Genomic DNA, 23693 nt, shown 5'->3' with positions numbered 1-23693 from the left:
GTGTTGAATAGCCACCAACACCGCCTCCCTGGCAGAGGGAGGTGCCGGTAAGGCAGATTTTAGGAAACGGCGGGGGGAAGGACGTCTCGAACTCCAGCCTGTACCCCTGAGATACTTCTTAAAGGACCCAGGGATCCATGTGAGAGAGCACACTGGGCGCTGAAATTTCTGAGACGGGCCCCCACCGTACCCGGGTCCGCCTGAGCAGCCCCAGCGGCATGCTGTGGACTTACCGGACGCAGGGAGGACTTCTGCTCTTGGGAACTAGCTGTGTGCTGCAGCTTTTTCCTCTACCTTTGCCTCTCGGCAGAAAGGATGAGCCTCTAGCCCTCTTGCTTTTCTGGGGCCGAAAGGACTGTACTTGATGATACGGTGCTTTCTTTTGTTGTGGGGTAGCCTGTGGCAAAAAAGTCGATTTCCCAGCAATAGCTGTGGAAACGAGGTCTGAAAGACCATCCCCAAACAGTTTTACCCCCTTAAAGGGCAAAACTTCCATGTGCCGATTCGAGTCGGCATCGCCTGACCATTGCCGAGTCCATAACCCCCGTCTGGCGGCAATGGACCTAGCGCTTATTTTTGATGCCAGCCGGCAAATATCCCTCTGTGCATCACGCATGTATAAGACCAGGTCTTTTATATGCTCTATTGTCAGCAAAATATTGTCCCTATCCATAGTAATTTTCCGACAGGGAATCTGACCACGCAGCGGGAGCACTGCACATCCATGCCGAAGCAATGGCTGGTCGCAATATAATGCCCGAGTGTGTGACTATATCTTTCAGGGTAACCCCCTGCTTTTTATCAGCAGGTTCCTTCAGGGCGGCCGTATCCGGAGACGGTAGTGCCACCTTTTCTGATAAGCGTGTAAGCGCTGTATCTACCCTATGGGGTGTTTCCCAACGTGACCTATCCTCTGGCGGGAAAGGGTACGCTGCCAATTACCATTTAGAAATTATCAATTTCTTACCGGGGGAAGACCACGCTTCCTCACACACCTCATTTAATTTCTCAAATGCAGGAAAAACTACTGGTAGTTTTCTCTCACCAAACATAATACCCTTTTATGTGGTACCTGGGGTATTATCATAAATGTGTAATACATTTTTCATTGCCTCAATCATGTAACGGGTGGACCTATTTGGAGGGTACACTAGTCTCATCGTCGTCGACACTGGAGTCGGTATCCGTGTCGACATCTGTTTCTGCCATCTGAGGTAGCGGGCGTTTTTAGAGCCCCCCATGACATTTGAGACGCTGGAACAGGCACAAGCTGAGTAGCCGGCTGTTCTGTGTCGTCGACCTTTTGTGTAAGGAGTTGACACTTTCACGTAATCCTTCCATAAGTCCAACCACACCGGTGTCGATCCCGCAGGGGGTGACATCACATTTACAGGCATTCGCTCCGCCTCCACATCATTATCCTCCTCATACATGTCAACACAGCCGTACCGACACCTAGCACACACACAGGGAATGCTCTGACAGAGGACAGGACCCCACAAAGCCCTTTGGGGAGACAGAGGGAGAGTATGCCAGCACACACCAGGGCGCTATATATCACAGGGATATCACATATAAGAGTGTTTTCCCTTATAGCTGCCTATATATATTGTATACTGCGCCTAAATTGTGCCCCCCCTCTCTTTTTAACCCTTTCTGTAGTGTATTAACTGCAGGGGAGAGCCAGGGAGCTTCCCTCCAACGGAGCTGTGAGGGAAAAATGGCGCCAGTGTGCTGAAGGAGATAGCTCCGCCCCTTTTTCGCGGACTTTCTCCCGCATTTTTATGGATTCTGGCAGGGGTTAAAAAGCACCTATATAGCCTCTGGGGCTATATATGGTGCCAGTTTGCCAGCCAAGGTGTCAGTATTGCTGCTCAGGGCGCCCCCCCCCCCCAGCGCCCTGCACCCATCAGTGACCGAAGTGTGTGGTGTGCATGAGGAGCAATGGCGCACAGCTGCAGTGCTGTGCGCTACCTTGGAGAAGACAGAAGTCTTCAGCCGCCGATTTTCCGGACCACCTTCTTGCTTCTGGCTCTGTAAGGGGGACGGCGGCGCGGCTCCGGGAACGGACGACAAGGTCGGGTCCTGTGTTCGATCCCTCTGGAGCTAATGGTGTCCAGTAGCCTAAGAAGCCCAAGCTACCACCACTTAGGTAGGTTCGCTTCTTCTCCCCTTAGTCCCTCGATGCAGTGAGCCTGTTGCCAGCAGATCTCACTGTAAAATAAAAAACCTAAACTATACTTTCTTCTAGGAGCTCAGGAGAGCCCCTAGTGTGCATCCAGCTCAGCCGGGCACAGAAATCTAACTGAGGCTTGGAGGAGGGTCATAGGGGGAGGAGCCAGTGCACACCAGATAGTCCTAAATCTTTCTTTAGATGTGCCCAGTCTCCTGCGGAGCCGTCTATTCCCCATGGTCCTTACGGAGTCCCCAGCATCCACTAGGACGTCAGAGAAATACATTTACACCCTATTGAACTTGTGGGCAACTGTGGAATAACGTCCTAGCCAGGGATTGTGGACATTGTGTTTGGAAGGGTCATTTGTGGTATTCTAAAAATAATTTTTCTTATTGTGTTCTAAGCAATTGTTTTTATTTTGGAGGAATAGGAGAATCTCCTTTTATGAATGTTTATTAAAAGTAATCATCTCCATTTTATCTGTTGATTCAGTTGTCTGATGCCAGCGTCAGTACCTACTTTTCTCTTTTTCCACATAATTAAGGGAATTGACCTTCCCTGTACAGGCTGCCCTTGACAGCGCACTCTATCTGTATTTCTTTTTTGGTGACAGGAAGTGGGTGTTTCTGGGTGGAAACTGGCCGTTTTATGGGTGTGTGTGAAAAAACAAGCGAGCGAACAACTCGGAATGAGGGCCCATGTGCACTGCGGGGGGGGGGGGGGGGGGGGAGGGGAGATATAACATTTGCAGAAAGAGTTAGATTTGGGTGGGTTATTTTGTTTCTGTGCAGGGTAAATACTGCCTGCTTTATTTTTACACTGCAAATTAAATTGCAGATTGAACACACCCCACCCAAATCTAACTCTCTCTGCACATGTTACATCTGCCCCCCCTGCAGTGCACATGGTTTTGCCCAACTGCTAACAAAATTCCTGCTGCGATCAACTTGGAATTACCCCCTAAGAGAGTAAAACATTGGTGGGCAATAATGAATACTGAGAAGGATCTACCAGCTTATTACCCAGCTATAAAAGAGGCAGAAATAGAAGGGATCAGATAGGTAAATGAGATATTATAGATCTGACAGGTGTTCAGGTTGTGTGACTTGTGATACCTTATTTACAGGACAAACTTGTGGCCACTCACATCTGGGTAGACCAATAAAAATCAATCACCCTGTAACATGTACATCTACCATTATAATCTATATGTTCATTTGCCCACGTGGGTTATCATATGTGGGAAAAACTCAAAGGCAATTTAGAGAACGTATGGCTCTACACAGAGCGCCATTAAACAGGTGCTGGAAACAGGTGAGGCATAGTATTGCATCATTAAGAGCTATTATAATTGATCATGTGCATACAACTATACGTGGGGGAGACAGAGCAAAAATCCTGTTACGCAAAGAAAGTAGATCGATCCACTCTATAAACACATCAGCTCATTGTTTTCTATAAAAAAATACAGATTTTATACTAGTGATTTGTGAGAATAGCTCTCTAGTATAATTATTAAACAGCCATATTGTGTATTTATGGCTAATCCAATCATGATAGATATTGCTGAGTATATATATATATATATTTATATCACTGATATGTGTGGAACAGGCAGAGTCTTCCATCTAGTAGGACTCCCAATCTGCCCTTCCCAGTCATTAAGGTCTTACCTCGTACAGATAATCGAAGATCTCCATGATAGTGAGAATACTGGCCCCGATAAAGAGCCCCATCTGACCTCCAATGTCACCTGGATAGAGACACAATTTCATTTTATCAAGTGAGCACCCAATCAGCCACTCCCATTCCATGGCCACTTCCAGTGGCAGCTCCAGAGATGGGGCTACAGTGCAGTCCAAAGTTCCAATAGGGGAGCCGCACCAGCTGCCAGTGAGTCAGTTCAGGATGACAGATGGTGGTAGTTGGTGCTGCTCCCCAATTTGAACTGGACTGCAGCCCGTCCTCTTGAGCCGCCAGTGCCCACTTCATATATAATAAATTATTAATGCATGTTTCCGCAACAATTTGGGATCACAAAATGTGTTTGTGCAGAAGGACCAAGCTTTCACTTACCCAGCAACCCTGCCACTTCATAAGCTGCCTTCTGCTCAATCGTCTCATAGTTCAGAGCTTCAAAGAAAATGTCCAAAACCAAAATATTGTCCCTGAAAAAGACACAATCATTCAAAGTTAGTGACGGTCTCCTGTGACCTAGGATAGTCAGCCATGTGCTACATATATCCGTGAGGTAGGGCTGGTCATCTCTGACCTAGGATAGTCAGCCATGTGCTACATATATCCGTGAGGTGGGGCTGGTCATCTGTGACCTAGGATAGTCAGCCATGTGCTACATATATCCGTGAGGTAGGGTTGGTCATCTGTGACCTAGGATAGTCAGCCATGTGCTACATATATCCGTGAGGTGGGGCTGGTCATCTGTGACCTAGGATAGTCAGCCATGTGCTACATATATATCTGTGAGGTTAGGCTGGTCATCTCTGACCTAGGATAGTCAGCCATGTGCTACATATATCCGTGAGGTAGGGCTGGTCATCTCTGACCTAGGATAGTCAGCCATGTGCTACATATATCCGTGAGGTGGGGCTGGTCATCTGTGACCTAGGATAGTCAGCCATGTGCTACATATATCCGTGAGGTAGGGTTGGTCATCTGTGACCTAGGATAGTCAGTCATGTGCTACATATATCCGGGAGGTAGGGCTGGTCATCTCTGACCTAGGATAGTCAGCCATGTGCTACATATATCCGGGAGGTAGGGCTGGTCATCTGTGACCTAAGATAGTCAGCCATGTGCTACATATATCCGTGAGGTGGGGCTGGTCATCTATGACCTAAGATAGTCAGCCATGTGCTATATATATCCGTGAGGTAGGGCTGATCATCCGTGACCTAGGATAGTCAGCCATGTACTACAAATATCCCTGAGGTAAGGCTGGTCATCCACAACCTAGGATAGTCAGCCATGTGCTACATATATCCGGGAGGTAGGGCTGGTCATCTGTGACCTACAGTAGGATAGTCAGCCATGTACTACATATATCTGTGAGGAAGGGCTGGTCATCCATGACCTAGGATAGTCAGCCATGTGCTACATATATCCATGAGATAGGGCTGGTCATCTGTGACACAGGATAGTCAGCCATGTGCTACATACAGTATATTAATCTGTGAGCTAAGCTCTGGCATCCAAGGTTGGTCATCGGTGAGCTAATAAAGCCAGCTATGTAGTACATATAGTCATCCATGAGCTAGAATAATGAACCATGTGCTACATATATCCGTGAGGTAGAGCTGGTCATCCATGACCTAGGATAGTCAGCCATGTGCTATGTATCAGTGACGCATGGTGAGGTGAGGCAGAGCCTTTCTTGTCATACCCCAGTATATGCCAGAGTTTTGACTATATAAATTATATGAAAAACACAAAGAATTTGTTATAAAGATCTTCTTTCTATTATTTTAATTATTAGTCAAAATTCTCGAGTACAAAGTCAGTACATCCCCCATACCTGTCTTTTCCGCTATATATTTACCACTGCACCTGTGTATAATACCCACATGTATATACCGCTGCACCTGTGTATAATCCCCACATGTATATACCGTGGCACCTGTGTATAATGCCCACATGTATATACCGCTGCACCTGTGTATAATGCCCACATGTATATACCGTGGCACCTGTGTATAATGCCCACTTGTATATACCGTGGCATCTGTGTATAATGCTCACTTGTATATACCGCTGTATCTGTGTATAATGCCCACATGTATATACCGCTGCAACTGTGTATAATACCCACATGTATATACCGCTGCACCTGTGTAAAATGCCCACATGTATATACCGCTGCAACTGTGTATAATACCCACATGTATATACTGCTGCACCTGTTTACAATGCCCACATGTATATACTGCTGCCCCTGTGTATAATGCCCACATGTATATACCGCTGCACCTGTTTACAATGCCCACATGTATATACTGCTGCACCTGTGTATAATGCCCACATGTATATACTGCTGCACCTGTGTATAATGCGCACATGTATATACTGCTGCACCTGTGTATAATGCCCACATGTATATACTGCTGCACCTGTGTATAATGCCCACATGTATATACTGCTGCACCTGTGTATAATGCGCACATGTATATACTGCTATCTTTTATTAAGAAAAATTGCAACATACATTACATAAATATGGTAAAACTCATAAAAATAGGACATACAATATACACTGAATTGTTGCCCAATAATCCAAACCAAAAAGCAACAAAGCTTGTATAACTATACGCAATGGCCCTCATTCCGAGTTGTTCGCTCGCAAGCTGCTTTTAGCAGTATTGCACACGCTAAGCCGCCGCCTACTGGGAGTGAATCTTAGCTTATCAAAATTGCGAACGAAAGATTCTCAAAATTGCGAATAGAAATTTCTTAGCAGTTTCTGAGTAGCTCGGGACTTACTCTGCCACTGCGATCAGTTCAGTCAGTTTCGTTCCTGGTTTGACGTCACAAACACACCCAGCGTTCGCCCAGACACTCCCCCGTTTCTCCAGCCACTCCCGCGTTTTTCCCAGAAACGGTAGCGTTTTTTCACACACACCCATAAAACGGCCAGTTTCCGCCCAGAAACACCCACTTCCTGTCAATCACACTACGATCACCAGAACACCTCGTAATGCCGTGAGTAAAATACCAAACTTCTTAGCAAATTTACTTGGCGCAGTCGCAGTGCGAACATTGCGCATGCGCAATTAGCGGAAAATCGCTGCAATGCGAAAAAAAATAACGAGCGAACAACTCGGAATGAGGGCCTATGTCAATATTGCTTAACATCTAAGCAAAAAACAACCTACTGTATTCGAACAACACATCTCATAACCATAAGCAATGAAAAGATGAATGAAGTCTTTTAGTTACATGCAAACCGCTTTAATTAAAAAACCAGAAAAAAGAAAATCTACAGGAAGGTGAAGGATAGGAAGCCATAAGATGAACAGGAAAAGGACTACTGCTACCCACTCAAGGGGGTTTCAGGTGGCGCCAGAGCCTGGACCACCCGACAGCATCCAACCTCTTCCTATCCATATCCATCATCCTCTTAACCTCGTGCAGAATATTTCCCACCACCTCCTCACAGGAGAGGACCTTCGCTCTAAGGGAAACCTGACACCATGCACCCCATGTGTGAAACCTAACTGCTAAAATAACTATAAAAACTGTGGTTAAATCAAACCTTCTATACCCTTTGAACGCCCCATAAACCCATTCAGGGTAACTAAGCCCCGAAAGGCACGGGATGCGTAAGGCCCTTGATACCGCTCTGTAAACCTTTATATTGAAGGGACACTCAAGGAGGAAATGGTCCATTGTCTCCACCTCCCCTAGACATTCCTCACGTGGGCAGCCACGATCATTGGCACTTCGACACTTGAGGTTACCCCGCACATAAAGCCTCCCTTGGAAGGAAAGCCAGGCAATATCTCTGAACTTCAGTGGGATTCTTTGAGAATTAATCAAAGACAACCCATCTGAGCAGACACTGCCTGGGCAGTCCCTTAATGACAGCGGAGCATAAAAGTGAGTCCGCAAAATTCTTCTTTCCAACTCCCTTCTAGAGAAGTTTTTGACTTCACCCACCTCCAGCCCCCAAAGCCTCGTCATCTTCAAGCACAGTATAACGTAGATCGGGAGGTAGCCATGCCGGACTCGAAAGGTTTTTACTTGGCCACCATCCATTCATAACCTGAGGAAGGGAAACACCCAGGCCCTAAAACTCTCTACCCATCGAGGGGGAGTTCTTAGAAACAAACTCCCTAGATTCAGTTTTAAAAACGTTGTAGCAAAAAACACCACAGGGTTGACCATACTCAGCCCCCCCCTGTTCCCTCGATCTGTAGGTGATCCCTCTCTTGACCAGATTCATTCTATTCCCCCATAACATCAGGAAGAATAAAGAATTCATCTTGGTCCACAAAGACTGTGGCAAGAAGCACACATAACTGACATACAGAAAAAGCGGAATCAGATAGGTTTTGCATAAGTCAACCCTCTCCCTGAGAGAAAGTTGCCACCTTCTCCAGGACTGCACCTTCCTGGTAGCATCTTCCAGCCTCTTCTCCCAATTCTGAGTGGCATAATCACCACGACCAAATTTGATACCTAGAATTTTTATCTCAGGACTGGCGCGGGGGAGGCTATCCGGAAGGGTAAACTCATCACCTTCCTCCCCTATCCAGAAAGCTTTACACTTATCCTGATTGATTCTGGAGCACGAAGCCTCAGAGTACTCACAGATAAGATGTTCCATGCCACGTGCCTCTGCCACAGATGACAGGACCACAGTAACATCGTCTGCGTAGTCCACCACCCTCAGCGGCAACCCAGGGCCCAGCTGAACCCCTGCCACAGCACCGCTCTCAATCCTCCGCACAAAAGAATCAATTGCATATACATATAGAAGGGGGCTCAGGGGACACCCCTGACGGACACCCGAGTCGACCGCAAAAGCAGGGCCTACCCAGCCATTGACAAGTGGGAAGCTCTCAGCCTGATTGTAAATGACACGTAGCCAATCTACCACCCTCGCTGGAAGACCATACCTCTACAGCACAGCCCACAGGTACTGATGATTAACTCGGTCAAAAGCCTTGGACTGATCCTATGCCAGCAAATACTTGCCCCATTTTTCAGCACGACATTGCTCCACAGCCTCCCGGATGCCAAGGACAGCACTAAAGGTGCTTCGGCCTTTTACAGTGCAATGCTGAGACGGAGAAAGTAACAGCCCGGAAACTTCCATCAGCCGATTAAAAAGTACCTTTGCCAGAATCTTTCTGGCCGTATTGAGAAGAGCGATGGGGCGCCAGTTCTCAACACGCACCGGGTCCCTACCTTTAGACAATAATATGAGAGCAGAGGATCTCATAGAGGGAGGGAGTGATCCCTTACCCAGGCTTTCATTAAATACCTCCATGAGATGAGGAGCCAAGATGTCTGAAAAAGCTTTAAAAAATTCAGATGTTAACCCATCTGGGCCTGGAGATTTTTTTTATAAACAAACCGTCTATGGCTTTCTTGACCTCCTCCACGGTCACATCACTCCCCAAAGAGTCAAAAGAAGGATCAAGTTGCTTAAGCCCAGGTGTCTCCCTCAGAAACTGATCCATCCTCTCTCTGATGAGTGGCTGCTCAGACAAAAGGCTGGAGTAATAGGACCTGATGACTCCCAAAATACCCTCCCTGTCTTCATGAAGAGTACCCTGGTCATCAAACAGGCCCCGGCCTCCCTCAAATCAACTGATTTTCTGCAACTCTGGTAGGGATCAGGCGAGTGGTACTTTCCATAATCCCTCTCCAGAATCAAAGAAGCCAGGCGATCGTACTGATATTCCTTCATCTGAGCCTTCACCCGGGAGATTTCCCCACTATCTCCACGCTCAGAGATCAAGAAATCCAGTTTCTTTCTCAGGCTCTGGTAGATACATCTTTTTGTCAAGTTTTTCCTGGCTACCAGCCTTTGAAAAAGCCTTCGAGTCCTCTTTTTACACTCCTCCCACCACTCAGACCTACTCCAACCAGCCTCCAGAAGTGTTTCCTGTAGTTGAAGAAAGTCTCTAAAGGACTGTCTAACTCCCTCCTCCTTTAGGAGCTCGGAATTCAAACGCCAAAGGCCCCGCCCTTTCTGAGGGGTTTCTGAGACGTTCAAAGCAACACACAGAAAAACGTGATCGGAGAACTCTACTGGCTTTGTCTCAGGAGGCAAAGTTTTCGAGGACTCCTTAACAAAAAACCTATCTATCCTAGACCTACGACTACCACAATGATAGGTGAAACCTGTGAGGTCTGGGAAATGGCGAACGTGCACATCCACCAGACCAGCCTCTCTAACCATGCTAACTAGAAAATTGGAATCATAGCCCATGCACAGGGCCCGGTCACACACCATGCACAGGGCCGGTCTCTCCCCATGCACAGGGCCCGGTCTCTCCCCATGCACAGGGCCCGGTCACACACCATGCACAGGGCCGGTCTCTCCCCATGCACAGGGCCCGGTCTCTCCCCATGCACAGGGCCCGGTCACACACCATGCACAGGGCCGGTCTCTCCCCATGCACAGGGCCCGGTCACACACCATGCAGAGGGCCGGTCACACACCATGCACAGGGCCGGTCACACACCATGCACAGGGCTCGGTCTCTCCACATGCACAGGGCCGGTCACACACCATGCACAGGGCCCGTCACACACTGCTGCTCTCGCACTGATACTGGCTGTGTGTCAGTTCCATGTGTCCAGTCACTGGGATCCTCCTGTTTCCCTTGTATCTGGACTCGTGTGCACCATATATCAGTGTATGCAGCTGTGTTCCTGGATTCTGGTTATGTTCATCAGTACATCCACCCCAGGTGTCTGCATTACTCGGAGCTATTTACCTGCTATCCAGCCACGCCCAATCTATGTCTCTGTAGTACTAGGTCTAGTACTGTCCCAGTGTATCCTACAATAAATATTTGGTATTTCTCTACCATCCATAAGGGATATTGGGGACACATTAGTACGATGGGGTATAGACGTGGTCCAAAGGAGCCAGTGCACTTTAAATTTCTTCCACTGGGTGTGCTGGCTCCTCCCCTCTATGCCCCTCCCACACGCAGTGTAGCAGAAACTGCACTCAGGAGAGGATGCGCACTCTGAGCTCCACAGCTTTTCTTCAATTTCTTTTTACATTTTATATATTTTTGGTATGCTGTCTGAGCAACAGCTACCTGCACCGTGGGAGTTAGGGGGGGCGGTCACTGGCCTTACGAGGTGCAGAGCGTCTTCCCCACTGCAGGACCACCGTCCTGAGAGGTTGTCGTACAGTGGGACATTGCGCCTTGGCTGTCACAATCGCAGCACGCCACACACCCCTAACACTGCCTGAAGGTGACGTCTGTGGTGAGTACACATCCGGTTCCAGGTGTGGCTGACACGCAGGGGAGGCGTACGGGACCCGCTATAGCCCCCTGTGTACACTAGCAGCGGTTAGTGAAAAACTTGCATTTATGTGTTGTTTTTACAGTTTTGGGTGATTTTGCCAGTATAAATATTTCTGACACTCCGGCGCCATTGCGAGGGGCGGAGGTTCCTCAGAGCGGGCTCAGCGGCATTTTGGCGCCTTCCTCTGCACAGCAGCTGCAGGTGCGCACAGCTCCTCCAGACAAGCAGGGACACGCTGGAAACTTGGTACCGGGTGTATATCGGGGAGAGACGCTATTGTGCGCAGTCTGTGTCCCAGGGGGAATATATATTTATGTGTAACATACTATTACAGTGTTTCACTGAGTAAAAACAGCTACCAGCCTCACTGGGGCTGTACAGCTGGGGTGTGCAGTGCCTTCTCTCCGTCTCCCCCTCACATAGAGTATGGGCAGGCTTGCATTATACTTGTCTGTGTTGTTACTGCAGTCATGGTAAATTACAAGTTGTGCAGTGTGTGTAGCACCAGATTCTCCCCTCTATCATGTGGCTCCATTTCATGTGAGCAATGTAGTCAGTCCTCACAAATCACTGAGCAGGATGTGGGGAAGTGTCATGAGCCTTCCTGGCTGGGTGCAATCAGATATATGATATCTGATATGTCATCTCAGGTCATTGCAAATGCCCATAAAACTCAGCAAATACAACAGGCTGTTGCAGACCTGGCTGCTAGGGCAGATGTCCCCCATCACCCCATCTCTACAGGTCCAAAAAACTTAGATTACCTGCCTTACTCTCAGATTCTGAGGAATAAATACAGGAGGATGGGGAGAAAGTGGACCCTTCTTCTACACAGGGTACTGAACCCCTCATTCTGGCTATACGGGACGTGTTAAAGCTCCCTCTAGAGGACGCTGCAACTCAGTAGTCATTTATCCTCACACAAAACAAACTGAGTGTCACTTTCCCTGATTCTAAAGAGTTAGATTACTTATTTAAGTTAGCCTGGAAAAATCCAGATAAAAAATACCATGAGTCAAAATGGTTTTTGCACACTTTCCCATTTGCTCCTGAAGGCAGGAAATAGTGGGAAGTACCCCCAGTTGTGGACGTATCAGTCTCTCGCCTCTCTAAGAAGGCGGTACTACCTGCCCCAGCTCCTTTACCATAAAGGACCCCGGGATAGAAAAATAGAAACCACACTGAAGTCTATTTACACAGCTGCAGGTATGTCTCAAAGGCCGGTCATAGCAGGTTGCTGGATGACACATGCCATTCATACATGGGGCACTCACCTACAGGAGGGCCTCTCTGGGAATAATTCCCTGGTTACTACGGTGACTCTCGTAAAACACATTCAGGACTGCATGTGTCCTGTGTTACTCTCTCAAAGAGATTGGCAATATTAATGCGAGGACCACTGCTATGGTAGTATCTGCGTGCAGGGCCTTGTGGTTGCGTCAGTGGGTTGCAGACGCAGAATCCAAGCGCAATGTGGAGTCTCTTCCCTTTTCAGGGAAATGGCTCTTTGGGGGTGAACTGGATACGTGGATCTCTAAGGTTACTGGGAAATCCACGTTTCTCCCCTCTGGGGCCCCACCAGCTAGAAGGACCTACCCTGGGCAGTCTACTCAGTCCTTTCAGTCCTCCAGATTTTGATCTAGGGCCAGAGGTGCCTCCAATGTGGCTAGAGGCACCAGAGGTAAGCCTAAGAAACCAGCAATTGCTGGCTCTCAGGAACAGAACACCAGCTCAGCATCCACTAAATGCTCAGCATGACGGGAATCTCGAGGTGGGAGCTCAGTTGCATCACTTCAGCCACATCTGGGACAGTTCCTGCCAGGATGCCTGGGTAAGAGATCTCATCTCTCATGGATACAAGCTGGAGTTCGACGGTGCTACTCCCCAACGATTTTTCAGTTCAAGCTTACCAGCTTTGGAGGATATGCGTGTTATGCTGCTGCTGGCCATCGAAAAGTTGGTACAGTCACAAAGTATTGTTCCAGTACCACTGCAACAACAAGGACAAGGATACTACTTCAATCTGTTCGTAGTGCCAAAACCAGATGGGCCAGTAACCCTTACATAAAGGTTTTCAAGTTCAAGATGGAATCTTTACGAGCAGTGATTGCAGGCCTGGAGGAATGGGAATTTCTGCTTTCCCTGGATATGTAGGATGCCTATCTTCATATCCCGATTTGGCCTCCTCATCAGGCATCTGAGGGTGCCCTGCTGAACAATCACTACCAGTTCCAGGCGTTACCCTTGGCCTGTCTACAGCCCCGTGGATGTTCACAAAGGTGATGGCGGAGATGATGATCCAGCTCCGAGTCCAGGAGGTCAAAATTGTCCCTTACCTTGACGATCTCCTGATAAAGGCAGAATCCAGGGAGCTTCTATTGCTCCATATTGATCGCACTATCCAGCTTCTGTCAAACCATGGGTGGATCCTCAATTTACAGAACTCCCCACCTGGAGCCATCTCAGTGGCTCCTGCTCCTGGGAATGCTACTGGATACTGTGGCGGAAAAAGTGAGAACACTCTAGGAAATGGTCCGCATGGTTCTCTGACCTGCTCAAATATCCATCCATCTTTGCATACAATTGTTGGGGAAGATGGTGGCCTTGTACGAGGCAATCCAGTATGGAAGATTCCATGCCAGAACATTTCAGTTGGATGTCCTGAGCAAGTGGTCCAGTTCACATCTTCAGATGCACTGGATGATTCATCTGTCGCCTCGGGCCAGGATTTCACTCCTGTCTACTGGAAGGCTGAAGCTTCGGTATTCAGGATTGGATCCTCCTCACAACGGATGCGAGTCAGAGAGGATGGAGTGCTGTCACCCAAGGAGCTCAGTTCCAGAGCAGGTGGTCTGCCCAAGAAACCCTACTTCTGATCAACATTCTGGAACTTCGGGCAATCTACAATGTTCTGATTCAGACCTCTCCTCTACTCGAGGATCAGGCGATCCAGGTGGTGGTGTACATCAATCGACAAGGAGGGACAAAAAGCAGGGCCTGCATGCGAGAGGTGTCATAAATACTTCTCTAGGCAGAAAGAATTGCAAGAGCACTGTCTGCAATCTTTATTCTGGGAGTGTACAACTGGGAAGCGGACTTCCTAAATCGTCACGATCTCCACCCAGGGGAGCGGGGACTACACCTTCAGGTGTTCCAACAGATCATCGACCGGTGGGGTTGCCCTCAAATTGACATGATGGCGTTCTCGTCTCAACAAGAAGCTTCGCTACTATTGCTCGCGAACTAGGGACCCTCAGGCGAGCGCTGTGGATGCACTAACATCGCCTTAGTCGTATCGGCTGGTCTACCTGTTTCCTCCAATCCCGTTGATCCCCCGTGTACTAAAGAGGATCAGACACCAGGGGGTTCAGGAAATCCTCATTGCCCCGGAGAACTTGGAACGCGGATCTTCTGGGCATGTCCGTAGAAGACCCTTGGCCTCTACCACTAAGAGAGGATCTTCTTCAGCAGGCACCGTTCGTGTACCCGGAATTACGGCGGCTTCGTTTGACGGCATGAAGGTTGAGCGGAACATCCTAGCTCACAAGGGCCTTTCCTAGAAGGTCATTGCTACCATGGTTCAGGCCAGGAAACACTATCATATCTAGCGAAGATATGTCTCTTGGTGCGAGGAACGCTCATATCCGCCTGCGGCGTTCCACTTGGGACGTTTCCTGCAGGCTGGTATGGATAAGGGCTTACATCTGGGTTCCATTAAGGTCCAGATTTCAGCTCTCTAAATTTTCTTCCAGAAGAAATTGGCAGTGTTGCCAGAAGTTCAGACCTTCTTGCAAGAGGTGCTTCACATACAACCTCCGTTTGTGCCGCCCACGGCACCTTGGGATTTGAATGTGGTGTTGAATTTTCTACAGTCTTCCTGGTTTGAACCTCTGATGACGGTAGAAGACAAGTACCTCACGTGGAAGACGGTGATGTTACTGGCCCTGGCTTCTGCTAGACGTGTCTCAGAATTGGGTGTCTTATCATGTAAAAGTCCGTATTTGGTCTTTTTTGAGGACAGAGCGTTCCATTTGAATCAACCTATTGTAATTCCGTCCAGTTCTGGCGTTTCTGCTCCTTCGGAAGCATTGGATGCTGTGAGAGCCTTAAAGATCTATGTCAAGAGAATGGCTCAAATCAGAAAGAGGGATTCCTTGTTCGTGCTGTACTATGTGCAGAAAAAAGATTGCCCTGCTTCCAAGCAGTACATTGCTCATTGGCTTCGGCTCAATATCCAACAAGCCTATATGTTGTCAGCCTTGCATGTTCTACAGTCTCTGAAGGCCCACTCTACAAGATCAGTGGGGTCTTCCTGGGTGGCTGCCCGAGGAGTCTCGGCCCTGCAACTGTGCCGAGCTTCTACCTGGTCGAGGAAGAACACTTGTGGAGTTCTACGGGTTTGATACCCTGGCCAAAGAGGATACCCAGTTTGGGCAGGCGGTACTGCAGCAGTCTCCCATGCCCGTTCTGGAAGCTTTGGGACATCCCCATCGTACTAATGTGTCCATAGAGGGGAGGAACCAGCACACCCAGTTGAAGAAATTTAAAGTGCACTGGCTCCTTTGGACCCCGTCTATACCCCATCATACTCATTTTTCCCCAATAACCCTTATGGACTACGAGAAAAGAATTTACCGGTAGGTATTAAAAATAAGATTTTAAACCTACCGGTAAATCTTTTTCTCGTAGTCCGTAGAGGATGCTGGGGACTCCGTAAGGACCATGGGGATAGACGGGCTCCGCAGGAGACATGGGCACTTTAAGAAAGTCTTTAGACCTGGGTGTGCACTGGCTCCTCCCTCTATGCCCCTCCTCCAGACCTCAGTTAGAGAAACCGTGCCCAGAGGAGGTGGACAGTATGAGTAAAGGATTTTGTTAATCCAAGGGCAAGATTCATACCAGCCACACCAATCACACCGTATAACTTGTGATAACTACCCAGTTAACAGTATGAAACCAACATATCATCAGTTCAGGACCGATGCAACTATAACATAACCCTTATTGAAGCAATCACTATATACAAGTATTGCAGAAGTAGCCCGCACTTGGGACGGGCGCCCAGCATCCTCTACGGACTACGAGAAAAAGATTTACCGGTAGGTTTAAAATCTTATTTTCTCTAACGTCCTAGAGGATGCTGGGGACTACGTAAGGACCATGGGGATTATACCAAAGCTCCCAAATGGGCGGGAGAGTGCGGATGACTCTGCAGCACCGATTGAGCCAACGAGAGAACCTCCTCAGCCAGGGTATCAAACTTGTAGAACTTAGCAAAAGTGTTTGAACCTGACCAAGTAGCAGCTCGGCACAACTGTAATGCCGAGACCCCTCGGGCAGCCGCCCAAGAAGAGCCCACCTTCCTAGTGGAATGGGTCCTAACCGATTTAGGCAACGGCAATCCAGCCGTAGAATGAGCCTGCTGAATGGTGTTACAAATCCAGCGGGCAATAGTCTGCTTTGAAGCAGGAGCGCCAAGCTTGTTGGCAGCATACAGGACAAACAGTGATTCTGTTTTTCTGACTCTAGCCGTTCTGGCTACATAAACCTTCAAAGCCCTGACCACATCCAGGGACTCGGAATCCTCCAAGTCACGCGTAGCCACAAGCACCACAATAGGCTGGTTCATATGAAAGGATGATACCACCTTAGGCAGGAATTGAGGACGTGTCCGCAACTCCGCTCTATCGACATGGAAAACCAGATAGGGGCTTTTATGAGACAAAGCCGCCAATTCCGACACTTGCCTAGCCGAAGCCAAGGCTAATAACATGACCACCTTCCAAGTGAGATATTTTAACTCTACCGTTTTAAGTGGTTCAAACCAGTGTGACTTAAGGAAACTTAACACCACGTTAAGGTCACAGGGCTCCACCAGAGGTACAAAAGGAGGCTGAAAATGCAGCACTCCCTTCACAAAAGTTTGAACTTCTGGGAGAGAACCAATTCTTTTTGAAAGAAAATGGATAGGGCCGAAATCTGAACCTTAATGGAGCCTAAGTTTTAGGCCCAAATTCACTCCAGTTTGTAGGAAGTGAAGGAAACGGTCCAGATGGAATTCTTCCGTAGGAGCATTCCTGGCCTCACACCAAGAAACATATTTTCGCCATATACGGTGATAATGTTTAGATGTCACGTCCTTCCTAGCCTTTATCAGCGTAGGAATGACCACATCCGGAATGCCTTTTTCCGCTAGGATCCGGCGTTCAACCGCCATGCCGTCAAACGCAGCCGCGGTAAGTCTTGGAACAGACATGGGCCCTGTTGCAACAAGTCCTGCCTTAGAGGAAGAGGCCACGGATCTTCTGTAAGCATTTCCTGCAGATCCGGATACCAGATCCTTCGTGGCCAATCTGAAACAATGAGGATTGTTCTCACTCCTCCTTTTTCTTATTATTCTCAACCCTTGGGTATGAGAGGAAGAGGAGGAAATACATAGACTGACTGGAACACCCACGGTGTCACTAGGGCGTCTACCGCTACTGCCTGAGGGTCTCTTGACCAGGCGCAATAACTCTGCAGCTTTTTGTTGAGGCGGGACGCCATCATGTCTATCTGTGGCAGTCCCCACTGAACTGCAATCTGTGCGAAGACTTCCTGATGAAGTCTCCACTCTCCAGGACGTATGTCTGGTGAGGAAGTCTGCTTCCCAGTTGTTCACTTCCGGAATGAACACTGTTGACGGTGCTCTTACATGATTCTCCGCCCAGCGAAGAATTCTGGTGGCTTCCGCCATCGCCACTCTGCTCCTTGTGCCACCTTGGCGGTTTACATGAGCTACTGCGGTGACGTTGTCTGACTGTATCAGAACCGGTTGGTTGCGAAGAAAGGTCTCCGCTTGACGTAGGGCGTTGTATATGGCCCTTAGTTCCAATATGTTGATGTGAAGACAAGTCTCTTGACTTGACCAAAGACCTTGGAAATTTCTTCCCTGTGTGACTGCTCCCCAGCCTCGGAGGCTCGCGTCCGTGGTCACCAGGATCCAGTCCTGAATGCCGAATCTGCGGCCCTCTAGAAGGTGAGCACTCTGCAGCCACCACAGGAGAGATACCCTAGCCCTGGGGGATAGGGTGATCAACTAATGAATCTGTAGATGTGACCCAGACCACTTGTCCAGTAGGTCCCATTTGAAGTCCTCGCATGGAACCTGACGAAGGGAATGTTTTTCCCAGGACTCGAGTGCAGTGATGCACTGACACCTGTCTTGGTTTCAAAAGGTCCCTGACTAGAGTCATGAGTTCCTGGGCCTTCTCTATCTGAAGGTAAACCCATTTCTGGTCTGTATCCAGAATAATACCCAAGAAGGGCAGACGAGTTATAGGAACCAACTGTGACCTCGGGAAATTGAGAATCCAGCCGTGTTGCTGTGACACCTTCAGCGAAAGTGACACGCTGTTCAACAACTGCTCTTTTGATCTTGCCCTTATTAGGAGATCGTCCAAGTATGGGATAACTGACTCCTTGCTTGCGTAGGAGCACCATTATTTCTGCCAATTACCCTGAAATTGGTAATGACAATCCTGTAGCGCAATTGTCAGGTACGCCTGTTGGGGTGGATAAATGGGAACATGAAGGTATGCAGCCTTTATGTCTAGATACACCATCAAATCCTCCCTTCCAGGCTGGCGATGATCGCTCTGGGCAATTCCACTTTAAATTTGAACCTTTTCCCATATAGGTTCAGAGATTTTCATTTTTAAATAGGTATGACCGAACCGTATGGTTTCGGGACTACAGCCAAGGTTGAGTAATATCCCCTTCCTTGATGCCGGAGGGGAACCTTGAGCACCACCTGTTGGAGATACAATGTGTGAATTGTATTTAATATTATCTCCCTTTCTAGGGGAGAAGCTGGTAGGTCCGATAAGGAAAACCGGCGAGGAGGCACCTCTTCGAATTCCAGCTCGTAACCCTGAGATTTATCGCCCAGGGATCCACCTGTGAGTGAACTCAGATGTGGCTGAAGAGTCGAAGACGTGCTCCCACTGGGGCGGACTCCCTTAGCGGAGCCCCAGCGTCATGCGGTGGATTTAGTAGAGGCCGGGGAGGACTTATGTTCCTGGGAACTAGCTGTGCCCTGTGCCCTTACCTCTGGTAAGAAAGGACGCTCCTCGTACTTTCTTGTTTTTCTGCGACCGAAAGGACAGCATTTGATAATGTCGTGCTTTCTTAGGCTGTGAGGGAATATAAGGCAAAAGATCAGAATTACCAGCTATAGCTGTGGAGACCAGGTCCGAGAGCCCTTCTCCACACAATTCCTCAGCCTTGTAAGGTAAAACCTCAATATGCCTCTTTTAGTCGGCATTACCTGTCCATTGCATGTTCCACAGGACACGTCTAGCAGAAATTGACATAGCGTTGACTCTAGAACCCAGTAGACTAATGTCTCTTTGGGCATGTTTTATATATATATATATATAAGACAGCATCTTTTATATATATATATATATATATATATATATATACTAGGGTTAATAACATGGTATCCTTATCTAGGGTTTCAATCTCCGCTGATAAGGTATCTGTCCACGCTGCTACAGTGCTATAAACCCATGCTGACACAATCGCCGGTCTGAGTAGTTTACCAGAATGTGCACGCTATCTGCAGGATCCCTGAGAATAGCTGTTACGTCAGGGCTACCTTTTGGGCAAACGTGACACCCTAGGGGAAGATTCCCATCCTATCCTGGCCCTAGTGGGGAAAGGATACAGCCTGAGAATTCTTTGTGGGAAGCTGCAGTCTCTTGTCTGGAGATTCCCGCTCTTTTTCCTCATGAGAGGAGAGAAATTTACCTCAGCTTTCTTCCCCTTAAACATGTGTACCCTTGTGTCAGGGACAGATGAGTCATCAGTGATATGCAAATCATCTTTTATTACAATAATCATATATTGAATACCTTCTAGCCATCTTGGCTGTAACTTTGCATTATCGTAGTCGACACTGGAGTCAAACTCCGTGTCGATATCATGTTTATTATTTTGGATAGTGAGCATTGTGAGACTCTGAAGGTCTCTGTGACATAGGGACAGACATGGGTAGATTTCCTGTCTGTTCTCTAATCTTTGTGCAATAAATTTACCTTAGCACTTAATTTCACATATCCAATCAGGTGTCGGCGTTGTCGACAGAGACACCACTCACACGCACATTTGCTCCATCTCCTTCTTAGGAGAACCTTTTACCTCAGACATGTCGACACACGCGTACCGACACACCACACACACAGGGGATGCTCTATTTGAAGACAGTTCCCCCACAAGGCCCTTTGGAGAGTGATAAAGCTAAATATTTATCGTATATAATACCCTTTATGAGGTCTAAGAACACTGTACGCTATTTGTGTATGAAGTACCGTAAGGGTACGCTAGTTGCGTAACAATCGCTTTGCCGTGATCGAGACGCTCAAGCGTCATGTTTACTCACGGCCAAGAGATCACAGGCAGACACGTTATTGGCTGTTAACTAAAGTAATGATTCGCTATAGCGTAGCGAATGCTCGGGACCACGAGGAGATCACCAGCGGAGCTGACGCTCACTATATTAAACCTTTGTATCTAAACCATAAACAGTGTATTGTGCAGTAAAACCTTAGTGTAATGTTAGAGAGTAAATGCAACACAGTATAACCTTATTACCTTAAAAGCTGTTTGAGCGTCACCGACGCTCTGAGAATACTTAATACTATAAGAAATACACAGATACCGTGCTCAGGGTCCAACGCCTAAAATATATATTATGAATGCTATACTTGCAAAAGAGTAAAACACAATACAAGTCATACACTACAATATAACATAGACTACCTAACCAGATAACTACACAGGAAATACAATACAATACAATTTAAGGGAAAATGAGTGAGAAAGAGAAGGAGAGAGAGAGAGAGAGAAATTGAGAGAGATTGGCCCAAAATAACAAGAAGATCAATATAGTTGCGGAGAAACACTTACGCACAAGGGGCAACGATCGCATGCGCCTCGATATCCAGCTCCCGATTATCAGCAATGAGAACCGTTGAAGAGAGTGAACTGGATATGGTCGGCCTGCCTATTTATGCCCCACACACAATACAATTCAATGGTCCCTACAATCTCATTGTTCATTGGACACAGGAATTCGGCTTTGCATTATAACAAAAGGTCATAGGTTGATTCATACAGGTGGGTTGTGACTGTTTCCAACTGTTCAGGTGGGTGGGATACTGAGTTTCCCGCCGCATGACTAAATAAGAACAAATAATAGTAAATGGACATAAACTTCTTATGTCCATAACTATTCGCACGAGCGATTAATCTGCTCCAAACCAACACCGGAATATTTCTAATTAAATATTCTTCCGATGGATACTAAACACCACTGTATTACTCCTGTCTGACCCTTCGTATCAAACAAAGAGGGATTTCTCTGTTCATGAACATTCTATATTAACCAAACTTGCAGAATCTATCAAAGGGACCATGATCTACAAAATACATTATATAGTGAAAATATGTAATGATTGAGTGGCACGCTACGATCGCATAAACTCTACCGTAAATACGCATACCATGCGCCTGCGGGTGCCCGCGACTGTGAGTATGCGCACGTACGGGAGAGCGTACGCATGCGCAGCACGGACCTGTGTGAGGTGCAAATATGGTAGTGTGCATAGAGATATTTTTCTGACTTTGACAGTCCACCCTTTGGCAGTCAACAATAACTGCCACTTCCTGAAAACATTTCAAAAGGAGAAAAATATATGTTAGGGGTTAATACATTTACATGGTTGGGTAAGGGAGGAGAGGAGATGGTAGGAAAAGGGTATGACCTAGTGAGATAGCAGAAGCATGTGTGTATGAATCCGTGCTTGGGGGTCATGTATCATCGTGCCGTACGTGTTTTAAATCAAGCTTCGAGGTATTGCGAAGTATACATGTGAATTCCTTCTTATCCCGTGGTACGGGTCTGTGGATGGGCTGTCAAACTTTACCGAGCTCTTTTTGGCTTTGGTTGTAACAAAATGGGGGAGCACATTTTAGTTGATGATACATGAATGGGGGAGATATGTGATTGCTGATATCTGTGCCTGTATTCCCTATCGACTATGTGTGTCATTACCTGAGGGTTGTAGAAATGAAGAAAAGACATAATTACGGTAAATGCGGTGGTATTCTATGTCAGGTAAATGTACAGTCGTCGATTGAGGTCTTGTTTGGTGTCTGTTGAATGCAGTCTTCTTTGTGCTTTTGCCCATAAGGTGCGAGCAAAAGCTGTCAATGTCCATAGATTTACAAAAGTGTTGGGCTAGTGTAATTTTAAAATTTCTAGGGAAACTGGGGATCCATGGCATAGTTCATCAAAAATCTGTGTATCAGGTTGTCAAACTTCTTCTTTAATCCCTCTGTTGTCTGTATATCGGCTCATCAAATTCCTCGTCCAAGTGGGTCTTGTTACCTTGGAGAAAACGGAAAAACAGGTGAAAGAAACGGACCGTAGAAATCGCATTTTCATCACATCATTGTTTCTACATTTGGGTCATAAATCAAGTCCAGGTTAATTACAGTTTCCTCACTCCTTAAACTCATTACCCTAGTACGATGATTGCACTTCATTAAAGCCTGACCGCATCTAAATATCAATCCAATCGATATGACAACACCTAAGATACATAGGAGAAACTTCCCAACATCCATTATGACTCCTTGAGCCCAGTCTCCTAAACCAGAAAACCAATTTCGCGGGTTCAACCATGACACCCAACCAGTCAGCTCATTACCTACAGCAGCAAGAGTGAGATTGTGTCTCCTGCGAAATTCCCACTTCAATTGGAGAATATCGTCCATCTTTTGGTCTATGACCTCGACCGGATCCTCGGTGCTATTCGTAATATATGTGCAACATTTCACGCCGTATTGTGTTGCCAGTGTGACACAATATCCGCCTGTCACTGCTGTGAGGTAATTGAGAACCATTCTATGCTGTACCAGTTCTGTTTTGTAAGCCTGAAGTTCTCTTCCAGTATACCTAAACGTGTCATCATACATTTCAGTGATATTATCTAACAAATTGGCGAGCGCAGAAATGTATTTATAATTCAGCACTCCTCTAGCGGTGCGGGTGAAATCTAACGCGATTAAGAATTGAATCCCGGTGGATTCACTTATCAGATCAGAGGCCGGATGCTCTGTCTTCTCTATCAGGTGCCTTTTAACAACGTGCTCGTAATGGGTGTGAGTATAAGGAGCTTGGGCACCACGGTGTATGTCTTTCATTTTGTCATGTGATACAGTCATTACTTCAGGCAGTACTTTTCCAATATAACACAATCCTTCAGAGTTTGGGGCAAGCCACTTGTACGCCTTTCTCCCGCATATGAAATATGCATCATCGGGGAGAACATATGGGACGGAGTAGGACATAACCATGTTACACACCTTCCATGTGAAATCTCCTAACCCTAATTCTTCCATCTGCTTAGTACACGTATCAGGTTGTACGATATGTGCACAGTATCCTGGTGATACC

General features: G+C 47.2%; 1 protein-coding gene across 1 annotated transcript in view; it reads right to left on the bottom strand.

Annotated features, from left to right (window-relative positions):
• LOC134928695 (acid-sensing ion channel 1C-like) overlaps positions 1-23693 on the bottom strand; it is a 650441-nt gene that overhangs the window by 120993 nt on the left and 505755 nt on the right. Inside the window, exons 7-8 of the mRNA XM_063924712.1 lie at positions 4253-4344; positions 3850-3929 (exon numbers count right to left, since the gene is read on the bottom strand). Coding sequence (XP_063780782.1) covers positions 3850-3929; positions 4253-4344 — 172 coding nt within the window. The remainder of the gene's footprint in view (positions 1-3849; positions 3930-4252; positions 4345-23693) is intronic.

This window comes from Pseudophryne corroboree, chromosome 5 (assembly GCF_028390025.1).
Source record: "Pseudophryne corroboree isolate aPseCor3 chromosome 5, aPseCor3.hap2, whole genome shotgun sequence".
Lineage (NCBI taxonomy): Eukaryota > Metazoa > Chordata > Amphibia > Anura > Myobatrachidae > Pseudophryne > Pseudophryne corroboree.
The sequence above is the reverse complement of the archived record's forward strand: the minus strand, read 5'-3'. Positions and strand labels throughout refer to the sequence as shown.